At 45.9% G+C, this 13,981-nt stretch overlaps 3 protein-coding genes across 3 annotated transcripts; 2 read left to right on the top strand and 1 right to left on the bottom strand.

Annotated features, from left to right (window-relative positions):
- Nucleotides 1–4,535: 4,535 nt before the first annotated feature.
- Nucleotides 4,536–5,533, top strand: LOC129730352 (28S ribosomal protein S18b, mitochondrial). The gene is made up of 2 exons (XM_055689631.1): nt 4,536–4,728; nt 4,848–5,533. The coding sequence occupies exon 2, from the start codon at nt 4,907–4,909 to the stop codon at nt 5,531–5,533; it is 627 nt and encodes a 208-aa protein (XP_055545606.1). The 5' UTR covers nt 4,536–4,728; nt 4,848–4,906.
- Nucleotides 5,534–5,587: 54 nt separating this feature from the next.
- LOC129730351 (pyridine nucleotide-disulfide oxidoreductase domain-containing protein 1) lies at nt 5,588–7,110 on the top strand. The gene has a single exon (XM_055689630.1). The coding sequence runs from the start codon at nt 5,588–5,590 to the stop codon at nt 6,989–6,991; it is 1,404 nt and encodes a 467-aa protein (XP_055545605.1). The 3' UTR covers nt 6,992–7,110.
- Nucleotides 6,900–9,061, bottom strand: LOC129730350 (protein O-glucosyltransferase 2-like). Its single transcript, XM_055689629.1, has 3 exons — nt 8,669–9,061; nt 7,410–8,616; nt 6,900–7,355 (listed from the first exon to the last, which is right to left on the bottom strand). The coding sequence occupies exons 1-3, from the start codon at nt 8,842–8,844 to the stop codon at nt 7,224–7,226; spliced, it is 1,515 nt and encodes a 504-aa protein (XP_055545604.1). The 5' UTR covers nt 8,845–9,061; the 3' UTR covers nt 6,900–7,223.
- Nucleotides 9,062–13,981: the final 4,920 nt, after the last annotated feature.

Genomic DNA, 13,981 nt, shown 5'->3' with positions numbered 1-13,981 from the left:
TGTTTCAAGTGATTCCGTTATGCGAACACGATCGATTTAATCTTCCCTTTCGTACAGTATGAAACAGTATCCAACTATAGCTACACCACGTTTTAATCAATGTCTTTTATTGTATGACATTTACATGCCCATAGGCGCCAAAGCAGGGGTGGACAATTTATTTATGGCAGCGCGTTGTTATGATTCTGGGGTGGTGGTTGGATTATTTTCAGCGCCCCGACAGGCGGTGAAACGGCCATGGAGGTCACATGTGCAGGTAGGAGAGGGATTTGGTCAATGTAAAGCAAGTGTCAAAATCCATCTATGTAGCGGACGAATCCGAGTTTGGGATGGTAGCCGTGGACAATGTGGATGCAGATGTGAACAATGAGTGCTCTACAGTGAACCAACTATCTGTGAGTCGTATCTGCAAGGGTCAAGTGATGCATGAGGATACCGGAGATGTCATTGCCACTGGACGTGAAACGGACGGTCTCTACAAGCTGAATCGACTTGGTCAATCGAGCGCATGTGTGGCGCTCCAGGCCACTGGTCTAGAACTGTGGCATAGAAGCTAGGCCATTTGAATGTGGACAGCGTCAAGCGACAACCCAGCATGGTGAAGGGAATGGACGTCCTGGAATGCACAATGCTACCATGTGTTCCCTGTATAAAAGCTAAGACGAGCAATAACAAGACAAACAGCCCCCTGGTCGAAACGCGCTTAACGCGTCCAAGAAACATCAACTGTGTCTGTGTGCGTATTATCGGATTGGCACGTTTGACAAGACATTTCTGTAGTTGTATTGTGAAGCTCGTATTCGATAGTTTGTGCACGTTACACACACACACACATTCACCATTAATGTTTCTGGAAGTCGTTCGCCACATTACTGAAAGTTCGCAAGGTATATGAGGAGATCTGATACTTGTGTATCTTGTTATCTCGTATTTGATAGAAGGCAAACATCAAAGGTCACAAATCCAAAGGTACGAGAGCAACCGAAATTCTGGAACTGGTCCATTCGGTTGTGTGCGGACCGATATCGTCGGTTGGTGGAAGTAAATATTTTGTCACCTTAATCGACGATGCCTACAGGATGGTATTCGCCTACTTTCTGAGGACCAAGGGAGAGACTTTCTGTGTATTCCAGGAGTTCAATGCATACTCGGAGAGACTAACAGGGAAGACATTGAAGTGCCTACAACCCGATAGCGGTAAGTAGTTCGTCAACGAGCAGTTCGAAAATTACCTCAAAGCGCATGGAATTCGTCACGAGACAACTTGGAGCAGAACGGTTTTGCGGAGCGCATGAACCGTACTATACAGGAACGTGCCAGGTGTCTGGTGTTCGATGGCCAAATTGGCCAGGCCAATTGGGTAAGATGTTTTGGGTACAAGCGGCTTCAATAATCGGTGTACCTCATAAACCAGCTCCGATGAAAGGTGTTGCCGTTACCCCTTACAAGAAATTCACGGGCATGAAGCCCAATTTATCAAACTTACGTATGTTCGGGTGAAAAGCGATGGCCCATGTACCCAAGGTGAAGCGCAAGAAGTGGGACGCTAAGTGCTTCCGTTCTTTTGGTAAATTGACATCTCGTTATCGCATAGTGCCTGGTACTCCGTCTGCATGGTTGCTACTCACTGCTCGCGATCCGTCCGATCGAGTGCCTGCTGTACTGTTTTAGGATCCTTCAGGATCAGGTTTCAAGATCGCCGTAAGCCAGCGAGAGATTGCTGCCGCTATCGGGAATTGAATTAAAGTTGCCTTGGACTGGGCGCTTTCAGCCACTGTGTCCAGAATCGTTTTGCTGATCAACAGCTTCTTCTTTCGAGTATGACGAGAGCGCGGTAATTATTGAACCTTCGGACTGGAACCATTCGTTCGGTTGATAACGTATCTGTGAAGGGACAAGTTTCTGAGTAAGGACGCCGTACATCACATGGGAATCAGTATATTCGCGCTCCCTCCCACTGTGCCTTAGACTAAGATTTTGAGAAAGTGGCGAAGGGAGCGCGGTCGGTTGTTGTTGATGATTTTCAGTGTAGATAGAAGACTTCCTTATAATTTCAAACGACCAACAGCTAATCAATGTAGTTAAGCAGGAACTTTGTTCCAGCTTAAAGATTTAGGACCTGGGTTCAGCGAAGTAGTTTCTCGGCCTACGAGTCACAAGGTGCAACGGTTCAATTTCAATTCACCAGGAGCGGTATATCGACGAGCTGCTTGAGAAGTTCGAAATGTAGGATTGCAGAACGGATTCTTCTCTATCTTTGGGGCACCAAGGACTTCAAGTTGTCATACCGCAATAGAAACGACTTCAAGTTTTCCTGATACATCCACGCAGATTGGGGTAACGATCCTAAGACGGGGCGTTCGTTTAGTGGCTACGTTTTCATCCAAAGCGGTGGTGCAATATTCAGACCCATGTCACGGCGACTGTTTCCTGAAGCCGCCGCCGATGATGATGGCGCTACTGTTAATGATATGGTCTTAAGCTCCGTTCATTGTGCCGCATAGGCTGTTGCACTTTTTTTTTGCGTGAAAAGTTCTAATGAATACATATCAATATGAATATTGAATTTATGGTCCAGAACGTGTTGAAACATGTCTGGACATATTCATTTATGTCCTGCACAACATCTAGAGAACTAACGAAACAAAAAAAAACGTTCTTCGCTTTTTACATTTCTACACACCACTTGCAGCAAAAGCTGATCTCGCATGAACGAAGCTTAATCGGCTGTTTCGAAAGCACTGACAGCCTTTTGACGTAAAATCGAGCCAGAGAGCCAGAGAAAATTGGCTTCAAGCAAAATGTATGGGAATGACGTTCGTGACATGGATGTGGCAATATTGCGGAGCCCCCGGAAGCAAATCACAGTTGCCTAATCGACAACAGAGGCCGAGTACATTGCGCTTTCATCAGTCACATAGAAAGCAATCTGGTGGAAAGAATTCTTAGCCGAGCTTTGGGGTTCTAAGGATCCCATCATCATCAAGTGCGACAGCCAGCGAGTGAAACCATGTATCTACACATGGGCTATTACTGTTTGTCATCTGATCCTTATCCCAGATAGGGCTGCTGATATTTCATCGATATTTGATATTATCGATGTTTGCCTTTCACAATATCGATATTTTCGACCGATGTTGGCGCACTTGACATTATCGATATTTCGATATTGCGACTCGATATTGCTGTCCGATATTCTCGGTTGCCATAAGGGGAGTGCTGCCGTCAAGATTTTGCTCACCAATCATAAATTCATCATGGCATCAAAATTTAATTTAACATAAGCGATAACATGAATGTTCAGGTAGGATGCTTCAGTAACTGGCTGGTGATTAGTCAATGGATCAGTGACGATTAGGAGACGCGGCTCACGAACAAACAATATCGCACGCTTAGCCTTGGGGCTAATAGCGGTCTCGATCAACTAGATTAGTTGAGAGAATTCGTTATCGATATTGTTTTGGCACATTTTGTATGTGTAGGATAAGTACAACGATACACCGTGCCCCAGTGCTGAGTCGAGAAAATTTCCAGCTCGAAAAGATCCTCGACTCGATCGGGAATCGAACCCGATATCATAACCGTGTGGGAGAGCTAGCCGACCGACATCGCTAACCACAGAGCCACGGGGCTCACGAAACGTCGGTTTAATCTGATTGGAAAATGCACCTTGCGTTAAGCGATCAGCCTAACGGACGAGATGAAATAGCAAACACTTCGCCGGAATATGCAATACTAAGGCATGAAACATGCTGAACGCCAACGCGACCGATCGGGTGAGATTCTTGCCGTAGGTTAATGAAAAACTTTACTCACGGCTTTTTATTAACCTTCGGCAAGAATCTCGCCTGATCGCTCACGTTGGCGTTCCGCTTGTTTCAGGCCTAACTGAAAGCCAAACAAAAAATACATGCTGAAAAATATCGATAAAATATCGAAATTGGCACTCAATATCGATTTCATTATTGATGCTGCTTCTAATATTGATAAAACAAATATCGATATTCTATTTTTAATATCGACAACCCTAATCCCAGATACCGTAGCGAGAGGTGCCATCAAGTGTAGCAAACTATTTTGTTGTCACTGAAACCGGATAGCAGTATACTTCAAACAGCGCAGAGTGCGGATTTCTATTTTTGCGCGACAGCTATGCTACCGATGGCGATCAGCGGTGTTCTGCTTTACGTATTTTCAGTTCAAAATTTCCATAAAATTGATTCTCTTTACAACTATGAATCAGCAAGAGTTATATTAAATTTCACAACGGGTGCAAGAGTTAATTTTTCACTACTGGTTTTGCAATACGATTGTTGAAATTTGTTAAGTAGTTCTTACGTTATACTTGCGGTCGTAGCTTTGTACACAACTCTTGTGATTTTTCCACGCTGATTTTAGAATGCTTTTTATGCGGATTTCGGAGTTGACGCGTTTTTATGTACGTTGACAGCGGTTTTAATGGGTTTATTTGTTTTTGCTTCTCTTAGAAAAAGTCACCTAAAGCTCTCATCTCCTCTTGATTCAAGAATATAATCAAAATTCGAAAACTTTTCATTAAAATTTTGACCTGAATATTTTTCGAGTGTGCTCCTGCAAAAGACCGGCTGCGTAACATATAATTTCTTTCTCTTTGCCTTCATTCTAAACAAATTTTTCTACATTTTTATTGTAAGCAAAACACATGTTTGTTGGGAGTATATTTTGGGTATTGTATTTCATTATATTAAGGTAAGTTTTTTATGAAATTATGAAAATATTAAAGGTTGCTAACTCACGTAATATGTCAGTATTTTTCTACGAACTTGCCAACGAAAACTGATAGCTGAATTGCTTAATCTCTTTTTCAGCTTCAATTTAGCTTACGTCACTCGGTGAGATTGTGGTTACGAAATAAGGAAGCAAAGAAATGTCATTACTCAGAGCCGTGGCTGGTGAAATTTTTTCCGCTTATCGCCAGGGAATTCTTTCCATACAAAGTCGTCCCCTTTGTGTTACGTCGTATCGAGCTGCCTCGAAAAAAACGTCTCCGGAGCCCGCTGCATCGAAGGAGGAAGAACAGCCCGATCAAGCTGAACAACAATCCGGCAAAGAAGCACAGATTGATCCCAAGGATCGCAGTCGTGTCATCCCGGTGGAGACCAGTATCCGATATCTGCTGAGCGAAGCCTACCAGCAAACTTATCAGGGCGAGCCGGTGTGGAAGAACTACCGTCGAAACCATAAGGGTATTTATCCGCCGAGGAAAACGCGAAAGACCTGCATTCGCAGGGGGAAGATTTCAACGGGCAATCCATGTCCTATTTGCCGTGACGAGTATCTAGTGTTGGACCACAGAAACCTTAACCTGATCAAGCAGTTTATTTCGGGCCAAACTGGTAAAGCACTCAGTTATCAGATTACCGGGCTCTGCCAGAAGCGGCATCTAGAGTTACTGGTGGCGGTTGAGCGGGCGTTAGATCATGGTATGATAACGTTTGACGTCCCGTTCCGTCAGTACGATTACTCCGAGTACTATTCAACGTTGCAAAAGTAAAGCGAAGTTTGACGAGTAGACAGCAGTTGCTTCAAAATTGTGCTTATTGAAATTATGTCGGAAATTAGTTGTACATATTTGGTAGTTGGTGGTGGAATTGCCGGTGTTTCCTGTGCGGAAGCGCTGGTCTTTTTGGCGGATCCCAAAGATAGTATAGTGTTGATTACGGAATCGTCTCTGGTGAAGGCGGCAACCAATGCGGTTTCCCTTGGTAAGGTGCTAACTCGGTTCGATGTCGAGGAAGTCGAAGCGGCGTCTTTGAATGGTAGCAATATTCGCGTTATAGAGGACAAACTCGAGAGGATTGAAAGCGAAGCTCACTACGTGAGCACCGCTGGTGGCAGTAAGATCAACTACCGCTATCTTTGCCTGTGCCTGGGAGCTCGTCCGAAACTTATTGAGAATGTCGGTGAAAATCCAAATGTGATTGGAATTCGTGACACTGAGTCGGTGCAAGAGTTTCAGAAGCGAGTCAAAAATGCAACTCGTCTGGCGGTTGTTGGAAATGGAGGTATCGCTTCGGAATTAGTGTATGAGATTACCGGAGTCGAGGTGCATTGGATTATCAAGGATGAGTATATAAGTTCGACGTTTGTCGATTCTGGGGCAGCGCGGTTTTTCCAAGATCGCTTGTCGTGCAAAGGTGAACAGAAGTCTATTGTTAAACGAATGAGATATTCGGAGGAAAAAGCTGAAACCAGTGGCAGTGGAAAACCGGGCGCTGCGCTTGGTCCGGATTGGCATCGAACGGTCGATATATCGGGAAAGTTGAAAGATGTTCCTGCGAGTGTGAAAATACACTATCAGACCAAAATAGTAGAGGTTATTCCTCAGAGCGAGGGTTTTCCGGTTCAGCTCCGGTTATCTGATGGTGAAAGTTTGGAATGTGATCTCGTAGTATCGGCTACCGGGGTTACTCCACTGAGCAAGATAAATTCCGATCGCGATTTTCGTCTCGGACCGGATAATGGCTTGTGGGTTAATTGGGAAATGGGAACGTCGGTGGACGACGTCTACGCCGCCGGAGATGTTTGCTGCGCAGGGTGGGAATGGGCATCGCATTGGTTCCAGATGCGTCTATGGACTCAGGCACGTCAGATGGGCGCGATGGCAGCTCGAGCAATGGCGGCGAAACGTGCCGGTGAGACGATTTATCAGGATTTTTGCTTTGAAATGTTCAACCACGTTACGCAGTTGTTCGGCTATCAGGTGGTGCTGCTGGGTCGTTATAACGGCCAGGGTTTGAACGATCAGTACGAAGTGTTGCTTCGGATGACCCCAGGCTTGGAGTACATCAAGTTTGTGCTGGTGGACGGAAAACTGCAGGGGGCCATGCTGATTGGTGAAACCGGACTGGAGGAGACATGCGAAAATTTGATTTTGAATCAGCTGGATTTGACGCCCTACGGAGAGGATTTGCTGGACCCAAATATAGAGATTGAAGACTACTTTGATTAGCATAATTTGGAGGTATTGATTGCTGGCTTACTTTTGAAAAATAGTTGATTATATCGAAATGAAAGTGAACAGTTTAATTTGATGATGACAAGACAGTGAAAACTAGTTACTATTCGAGACATTCGCAATGTCATTTTTTTCTATCACAATACTGTTTGACAATTCTGGTTAGCAATATTTTGCTTTATAAAATAACTTTCAGCATTTTTTTCTATGAAAATTGTAGTGAGGACTAGAGCTCATCATGCTTTGCCGAATGATGATCTGCAGAATCGCACTCACAATTAGAAGATGCAGCAGGTTGTTCCGCCAATTGCATACCAGGCAGTATCCCAATTGGACTGACTATGTGCTTTGCATATTCCTGCAAAAAAGAAAAGTCTTTGGAATTGTTCTTGCAAAAGATAAACCATCGTACCGAAAATAATAACGCCGAATAGCATAAAATTTGCTCTGGCAGTAAATGTCGCTCCGCAAATGTTTTGGCGTTATCCCGCATCATCAGCATTGTCTGGTCGTTTTTCTTGGCATCCTCCAACTTGGCCAGCAGATCAGAAAGATCTCGTTTGAATGAAACATATTCAACACCTTCCCGCAGTTTACCGTAGAAATGTTCGTAATACTTGGACTCCTGCTTGAATACAACCGATGTTCCGCCCAGCAGATAGGGCATCCTGTAGGCAGCCACCGTGCCGTCCATATTGATCTGATAGCGGTGGTTAAAGAACTCGAGGAACGATATATGAGCCACCTTCGGTCCGTAGATTACTTCCTCGTCGCGAAAGAAAAAAAAGTTAGTAAGTGAAGCGTTCACCAAATCGGGATGCTTCTTTGACAGACCAACCAGGTCTAGCCTTTCCCGGGAAGAGTCCCTTCCGCGCCAAAACGCTTTGCTGATTTTTTCATCCCATGGCACTCCCCGTCGCTGCACCGATAGCATATCTAACGTAACTCGACTCATCGCTTCCAGAGAGGACTCTACTAAGTCGTATGTTGGCATAACGATGTCAAACGTATCTTCACTACCACACCAGGAGAAAACAGGTAGAGGGCCGGTGGTCCGCCTATGCCCACCCTTAGTTACAAGTGGCCAATCCCCCAAATTCACGAACAGCTCCAGATCCGGTAGGTAAGCCTTTCGTGCCAAAGAAAGCAATATAGCATCCATGTAAATCTTAAATCCGGTGTACCGTCCGTAGCATGTCCTGTAAATCTGGTTGTTCTTTATCACATAATTACACAGTGAAATGCTTCCCGGCTTATCGAACTGCTGAATGATTCTAGGTCGTAAGCTGGAAAAATTCATCGCTCGAAATGGGATTAAATCACGGTCAATCTGGGGATCACTGGTCGGGCAGTCAAGCTGCTCTAGCCACTCCTCGAGGGTACCCTGCGGACAGTAACAACTCTCAGTATACAATTTGTTCTCAAATTGGTACGGAGACACTCCTAAATGGTGCTCGCCGTGTAGCACCGAGATCTCCACATCCCAACACGTCTCCAACAGCTTATATCTAATTACAGCCGATCCATCGTACCGGTCAATCTGCTCGATTCGAACCCGGCATGCGCCGATTCGTGACTGGCCTTTGACCAGTACACGGTACTTCAGCGGTTCAGTTATTCTAAAACAGGCTACGTTAGCATATCACGAATACGAGGCATGACACTACTTACCGGTCTCCGTTAGTATCGCGAGGTTCGATAAAAAAATATCTGGCATTCAGTGGTAACTTGTCGGCACGCTCGATCCCCGGCCCCCACACTCGACTTTTATCAACGGATAAAACCGGATCGCCCCGGAGCAGTACCACATGATACAGTATGCCTAGCAGCGTCAAGCATCCTTTCATAACGGTACGGGAACGATTTTTTCTTGTTATACAGTTTCAATGCCACAATTAAATAGCCATACATGTATAGTAACAGCTTCTGGCTTTCGGTTTCAACCGAATTCAACCGTGACCGGTTGGCTTTTAATCAAAACAAACAACAACAAAAGCACATCAAAGACCGCTGCTTAAAATATGTGTAAAAATAAATAGGAGAATAAGACCAGTAATCAGGCAGTGCTGTGAAGAAAATCCGTGAAGCAGCGAGAAGGTGAGTGTGAGATGAATAACCTGCGTGAGAAAATGTCGAAGAGCTTACGAAAGCAATAAATATCATTTTATCGCTTGAATGGAACGTTACAAACTACACAATTTTTAAAATTGTCAATCCACTACTTTTCTGGAAAATCCGCCAAAAGCTGCATAAATTCTTAAGTTCGTGTATAAAAATGTGTTTGTTCAGATAACGAACTAATTTTTTTGTAGCAGCACCTTTAAATTTGTGACAGCTCAAACTGTAGGTAATATATTTTTAATTATAATTTTTGCCAGTGGTATGAATAATAAATTTACAAGAATTAGTTAACTGTTCCCTCTTGCACACAACAACCGTATCGTATATCCTTTTAAGCCTCACGTTTCCTTCTGCCTTTTCGTTCCACTTCTGTTCAAATTTTAGCTCTAATTTGATATATAATTTTGTTGTGTTTTTAACTACTTACAATTTTTCCTTATTTAATTACTAATAAATATTTTTTTCTATTTTCAGGTTAGCCACCAAAGTGTCACGTTGGACTTTTCGCTTCAGGAGCACCTCGAAACGATTTGCCTTATTTATCTTATTTATAATTCTTGAACCAATAATATAATATTCACTTTTAATCCTTATAATATTCGTTACTGATAAACTCTTGTAGTCCAATAAATTGAATTGATTGAACAGTTTTTACTTGAAAAAAAAATAGCTGTGTAATTTAATGTAAATGAACCAATTGATAACTTGTTATGATTCGCAAATTTGCTTTCTCACCGGCTACGAACTGACAGATGATCCAGCGGCAGTAGCAGTAGGTACGCTAACTGCCTGGCCACGCATCGTGGTGTTGGTGTGAAGCCCTGCGGTGTTGACATTCCCCTGCCCGTAACATCCGGTAGTTCCTCCGGTAGTTCCGGTTTTACCTACTTCGAGCACCGCTAAACTGGCTACAGCTCGCCGGTACACCTTAGTTGTCGTTCGTACCATTGCCTGCCGCACGCGCCCATCCGATCCCGGAAGCAGCTCTTGCACGATACCTCGAATCCAGCTCTTTCGGTTATTGCCTTCCACGATGAAGACGAGATCATCCACCTTCAGTGGTGTCTGCTCCTCAAACCACTTAGAACGTTGGTTTATTGTTGGCAGGTATTCCTTCAGCCATCTCTCCCACATGTGATTTGCCAGGTCCTGAGAGCGCTTGTAGTTGTCACGCAAGGCCTCTGCGGAGTTGACGGGTTGAACTATCAAATCTGCCGGAGTCACCGATCCACGAAGAAAGTGATTCGGTGTGACTGATTCCTCGCCAGCTGAGTCTTGCGGCATGTACGTTAACGGCCTTGAATTGATCATGTCCTCTGCTTCAGCCAACGTAGTTTGTAGAACCTCATCGGACAATGTTCGCCCATCGTCTAATGCTTTCATCGCTCCTTTGACGAATCTCACCATCCGCTCCCATATTCCACCCATGTGTGGCGCCGCGGGTGGATTAAAATGCCATGCTGTGGTCGCACTAGTGACACTGTCAGCACACTCTTTGCCGACTTTTTTGAGCTCGTTGTCGGCCCCTACGAAGCACGTACCGTTGTCGGAGAATATATCCTGGGGAGCACCTCGTTTGCAGCTGAACCTCCGTATAGCCATCAGACAGGATTGCGTTGTCAGGCTAGTCACCACTTCCAGGTGAACAGCCCGAACGGCCAGGCAAGTGAACACTGCTACCCACCGCTTCTCTTTCCTGCGTCCAACCGTAACTTCCACCGGACCCAAATAATCGATACCCACCGAGCTGAACGGCCGTTGGTAGGGTGTAACTCGGTGTGTCGAAAGCGGCGCCATCTTCGGAACGTGCGGCTGACAACGGTGTACCTTACACCATACACATTTTGCCGTTGTTTGCCGGATCGCAGTACGAGCATTTGGGATCCTGAATTGTTGTCGTAGTTCGTTCATCACTGTTACACTGTTGGCATGTCCATACTTCTCGTGGAACGACTGGATCAGCCTTTCTGTAGTCGCATGCTTTCTCGGCAAGATAATCGGGAATTTTTATCGTACGGCATGTTCTCCGCTCTCTCCATTCTGCCCCCAAAACGCAGCACGCCGTCTTCGTCTAAAAACGGCGTCAGTTTGTAAAGCGAGCTATCTTTCGCACTGTTGATTTGATTTTACCCGGTCGTTGCCCCAGGTTTTTAGTGAGGGTGCTCATCTCATCCGGGAAAGCTTCGTGCTGGGCTTGCTTCCACAAAATAATCTGCGCTCGCCGGAGCTCGTCTCGCTCGAGGGGGCGCTGCTCGTTCGGGATTGTTGCCAGGATGAACCGATGTTGTCTTTTCGTTGCCTTAACGGTAACTATCGGAAGCCTTGCCACCTTTCGCTTGCAATTATCTATAAATCTGACCGCGTATGCCATTATCCGTTGCAGTGTCTTCCACCTCGAGCACCTGTCCACGTCAACCACGTCATGGAAATTTACATGCCCTCTGGCTTCTTCGCATGTCTCCTCGATTGGTACTTCCAAATTCGGCCATTGATCTTCGGGTTCATACAGGAATGCAGGGTCCGTGTACCATACGCCTTCACTTTCCAGGTCACTGCTGTGATGCCATTTCGTCAAGACGTCCGCTGCATTCTGCTTTGTTGGCACCCAACGCCAATCTGTCGCCTTTGTGAGCTCCTGGATCTCTCCGATCCTAAAGGCAACAAACTGTTTGTACTTATGCTGATCAGAACGGATCCAACTCCAAACTGTGCGTGAATCTGTCCAGAGTATGCATCGATCGATTTTCAGTGAATGTACCTCAATCATTGTTTGGTTCATCCGCGCCCCGATGACGGCCGCCATCAACTCTAGCCTCGGAATAGACTGGCGTTTTAATGGCGCCACCTTTGTCCTAGACATGGCCAAAGCACACCGAACAACTCCATTGATGACCATACGCAAATATGCGACGCAACCGTAGGCGTGTTCACTGGCATCCGAAAAGATATGAATTTCGGTCGATTCCACGGCCGATGATAAGGCATCTCCAAGGTAGCAGCGCGGAATACGGATGTTCTTCACTTCTGGCAATACAGCAATCCAGCGTTTCCACATTTCCCAGCATTCATCATTGATTGTTTCATCCCAGTCACAACCACTGCGCCATAGGTGCTGCACGATGATCCTCCCGTGGATCGTAAACGGAGAGAGATAACCCAGCGGGTCAAAGAAGCCCATTACGCAGCTTAACACTGCCCGTTTCGTTGGCCGCATTTCTCCGCTGAAATACGCTAGATGTTCTTGTCGGTGCTGCGTGGAGAAAGAGAACTCATCTAGTTCGGGGTCCCAAATCAGACCCGTTCGTGTGATGTAGCTTTGTCTTCGGTAATGTGGACAGCAGAAACTGGTTTCTGCTCGCCAAGGTTCTGAAGTACCTCCGCCAAATTCGAAACCCAGTTCCTAATCTCGAAACCCCCTTTCTGGTGGATAAACTTAACTTCCTTCGCACGCTTGATTGCCTCCTCTACGGTGTCGACGCTGTCGAAATAATCATCGACATAATGACGCCTTACAATAGCCGCTGCTGCATCTGGGTACTGTCCTGCATACTCTTGAGCGTTGAGATTCTTGACGTACAGCGCCGAACGTGGGGAGCTAGTTGAACCGAATGTGGCAACGTCCATGATGTACACGCGCGGAGTTTCGTTGGGATCTTTCCGGAAGAGAAAATGTTGGAATCTTCGATCCTTTGCGGTAATTTTCATCTGGTGGAACATCTCTCGGAGATCACCACCGACAGCTATTCTTTTCTCCCGGAGTCCAGCGATTACAGACACCAGCGACACCATCATATCAGGAACCTTCAGCAGCTGTGAATTTAGGGAGACGCCCTGAACCGTAGGTAGCCGCCGCATTCCATATGAGACGTACCTTCCCTGGTTTCTTGGGGTTAAGTACGACATTCAGGGGCAGGTACCATACTTTACCAGATTCAACAGCATCAAGTTTCTCGGGGGTGGCAAGGTGTGCATAGCCTTTGACCTGGTACTCGCCAATCTGCTTACAAACGTTTGCGTGCAGCTCGGGGTTCTTCTGTAGCATCTTTTCTAGCTGCTTCAGCCGCCGCAACGCCATTGGGTAGCTGTCAGGGAACTCGGGATCATCCGTTCTTCATAATAGGCTAGTTTCGAAGCGATCACCGATTCGCTTCGTTGTCTCCTCGAGAATCTTGCGGGCTCGTTTGTCCTCTGCACTCTCCAGCGGAATGCTAATGACCGACTCTTCCAGTGCGTAGTGAGTTTTCAACAGCTCATGAAGATCGTTGTTGGATACTTCATGATGGAATCCCAGAAAATCGCCACCCGTTTCTGCGGCGTTTGCTTCTTTTGGTTCGTAGACCGTCCATCCGAGCTTGCAGCGCACTGCTATTGGATCTACCACTGTTCCAATCTTGGCTTCAAGCAGGGCAAATGAAAGTATGTTATTTAATCCTATCAGCAGCTCCGGTCGTCCATTGTATGAAGTAAGAGGTAGACCTCGCATGTGCTTGAATTGTCGCGCGAGATCATCTGCGTTTAATGTTTGTTGAGGAAGCATCAGGACTGTCTTCAAAAGCATTTTTTCACCCGCTCCAACGCCTGACACCCACAGATTCATCCGTTTGGAATCCTTCTCTACTCTTGCTATGTCGGCCGTCCACTTGATCGTTAGCTTCAGCCGAATTCCATTGACACCCAAACGCTCCGCCAAGCAATTCTCCACCAGGGACACCGACGGCCCTTCGTCCAGAAAGGCTAGCACCGAAACAGCGGATCATCCGAAACAGCGTGACGTTGTTCGTTCGAATGTGCGCGCTGGTTCCAACAGCACCTTCAATTGGATGGAGAACTTGGTTATGTGGCTGTCTGCAGCCCCCGACGTTT

This window comes from Wyeomyia smithii, chromosome 3 (assembly GCF_029784165.1).
Source record: "Wyeomyia smithii strain HCP4-BCI-WySm-NY-G18 chromosome 3, ASM2978416v1, whole genome shotgun sequence".
Lineage (NCBI taxonomy): Eukaryota > Metazoa > Arthropoda > Insecta > Diptera > Culicidae > Wyeomyia > Wyeomyia smithii.
This window is presented reverse-complemented; position numbering and strand designations above follow the sequence as displayed.